Source organism: Geospiza fortis, unplaced genomic scaffold, assembly GCF_000277835.1.
Source record: "Geospiza fortis unplaced genomic scaffold, GeoFor_1.0 scaffold237, whole genome shotgun sequence".
Lineage (NCBI taxonomy): Eukaryota > Metazoa > Chordata > Aves > Passeriformes > Thraupidae > Geospiza > Geospiza fortis.
Genome location: NW_005054319.1, coordinates 842,768 through 844,718, shown reverse-complemented (window position 1 = coordinate 844,718; position 1,951 = coordinate 842,768). Strand labels below are relative to the sequence as shown.

General features: G+C 44.7%; 1 protein-coding gene across 1 annotated transcript in view; it reads left to right on the top strand.

The window, feature by feature from the left end:
• SDK1 (sidekick cell adhesion molecule 1) overlaps positions 1-1,951 on the top strand; it is a 387,816-nt gene that overhangs the window by 332,134 nt on the left and 53,731 nt on the right. The window contains exon 34 of the mRNA XM_005420447.3: positions 435-570. Within this exon, the coding sequence (XP_005420504.2) occupies positions 435-570 (136 nt within the window). The remainder of the gene's footprint in view (positions 1-434; positions 571-1,951) is intronic.

Here is a 1,951-nt window from a genome sequence, read left to right as displayed (position 1 = left end):
CCAGCCCAAAGTGTCTGTGGGGTGAAACACCACACACCCACCAGCCCAAAGTGTCTGTGGGGTGAAACACCACACACCCACCAGCCCAAAGTGTCTGTGGGGTGAAACACCACACACCCACCAGCCCAAAGTGTCTGTGGGGTGAAACACCACACACCCACCAGCCCAAAGTGTCTGTGGGGTGAAACACCACACACCCACCAGCCCAAAGTGTCTGTGGGGTGAAACACCACACACCCACCAGCCAAAAGTGTCTGTGGGGTGAAACACCACAGTGCCACTATTTGGTTCAGCACCAAGGGCCACACAAGCTCAGGCATGTCCCATCCAGCAATATTGGTAATAATTCCAATACAGAGGCACTGCCCCTGGTGCTGGATGTGTGTTGCCATGCCCATCCTAACCAGCCTGTTCTTCACCTGGGTGTTTTGCAGCCCCCCAGGGTGGAGAGTGTGAACGGGCTCCTGCTGGGATATCGCATCTACTACCGCGAGCTGGACTACGACACCGGAACTGGGACAGAGTCCAAAACCATCCAGAACCCCTCAGCCCTGAGAGCAGAGCTCACACGTAAGCCTGTGCTTTGGACCTTAAAATATCCCGCAGTGGTAATCTGTCATTAAACCAGGCACTGCACACCCCTCTTGCCCCATGGAAATAAAATGTAAGTCTAAGAGAGCTGGGAATAATTCAGGTTTTACACAATCAGCCTGAAGATGCTGAAAAATGCCAGTGACTTGAGTGTGATCAGCATTGTAATGGTCTGTGCTGATCTCTGCCAGCATGCTGGAATTGATGGTCTGTCCCCCACATACCCTCTGATTTCCTGCTTCCCCTACCTCCACTTCATAATTACCCTGGTACACTTTGTTCTGCCTTCAAACGAGAGACACTTCATTTTCCTCAGCTGGCAACTTTTTCCTTTCTTGCTGTTTTTTTTTCAATAGTTCTTATAATTGACATTTTGTTTTTCTTTTTACAGTATGAGGAAAACAGCTGAGAAGAATTTTAAAATGGAATTTTTATAATTTCAAAGTGCTTGTCCACATTTTAGAAGAAAATAGAAAAGATGAGCAAGAATTTTTAGGTGCCTGCTTTCCATTTTAGTCACTGGGATTTATGGCTCACATGGAAAGAAGGTGGAGAGGGAGAGGAATAATAGAAAAAAATGAAAGGCTTTTTAGATAAAGGCTAGAAAGGAAATCAGAGGGAAGAATAGGCAGAATAAGATGATGTGAGGCAGACATGTGAACACTCAGTAGCCTGAGAAATAAGGTCCAGCAATGAGATGTGCTCATGTAGGGACCAGCTTTTGTCCTCTTCGATGTCACTGGAATATTCAGAATAAGATAATACTCCAAGAGCAGCAGAATAGGGTTCAGTGAGACTATTTTAATATCTTATATCATCTGCCATGCTTTCCTGAACCCATAGAAATGATTTCTACAAAAGCAAGAGTGAATTTTAATGTGGGTGTGGATAAGTAGGTGCATTAAATATAAAGTAAGCCCCTAACTCTGACCTTACTTATGTGGTCAGAGCTAATGAGACTTTTCAGACTGAGCAGCTCGAACCAGGACAGAGATGTAAAGCTCTCATAGGCGTAGGAATGCAGAACGGTTTTTCTCAGACAAAAACTGAATGACTGACAATGTACATTATGAAATCATGAATTTGGATGCTCTCACAAGATGGGGAGCCTGTGAAACCAACCAGTTTTGTCTTTTCCCTCTTCTTGTCTGGCCCTGCAGCTATATTCCTAATTACTGTAGAGGAGAAAAAACAAGCTGTAGCTCTCCAGGGAGTCAAGAGACAGAGAGAGCAAGGGGTGGAGACAAATGTATTTTAAGATAAATTTCCCTCTTTCTCTTCATAACTCTCACCTAAGAACACCTCTGTTCCTCACTGACCCACAGTTTTGCACAGCTTAGCATATTATTACAATTCACTC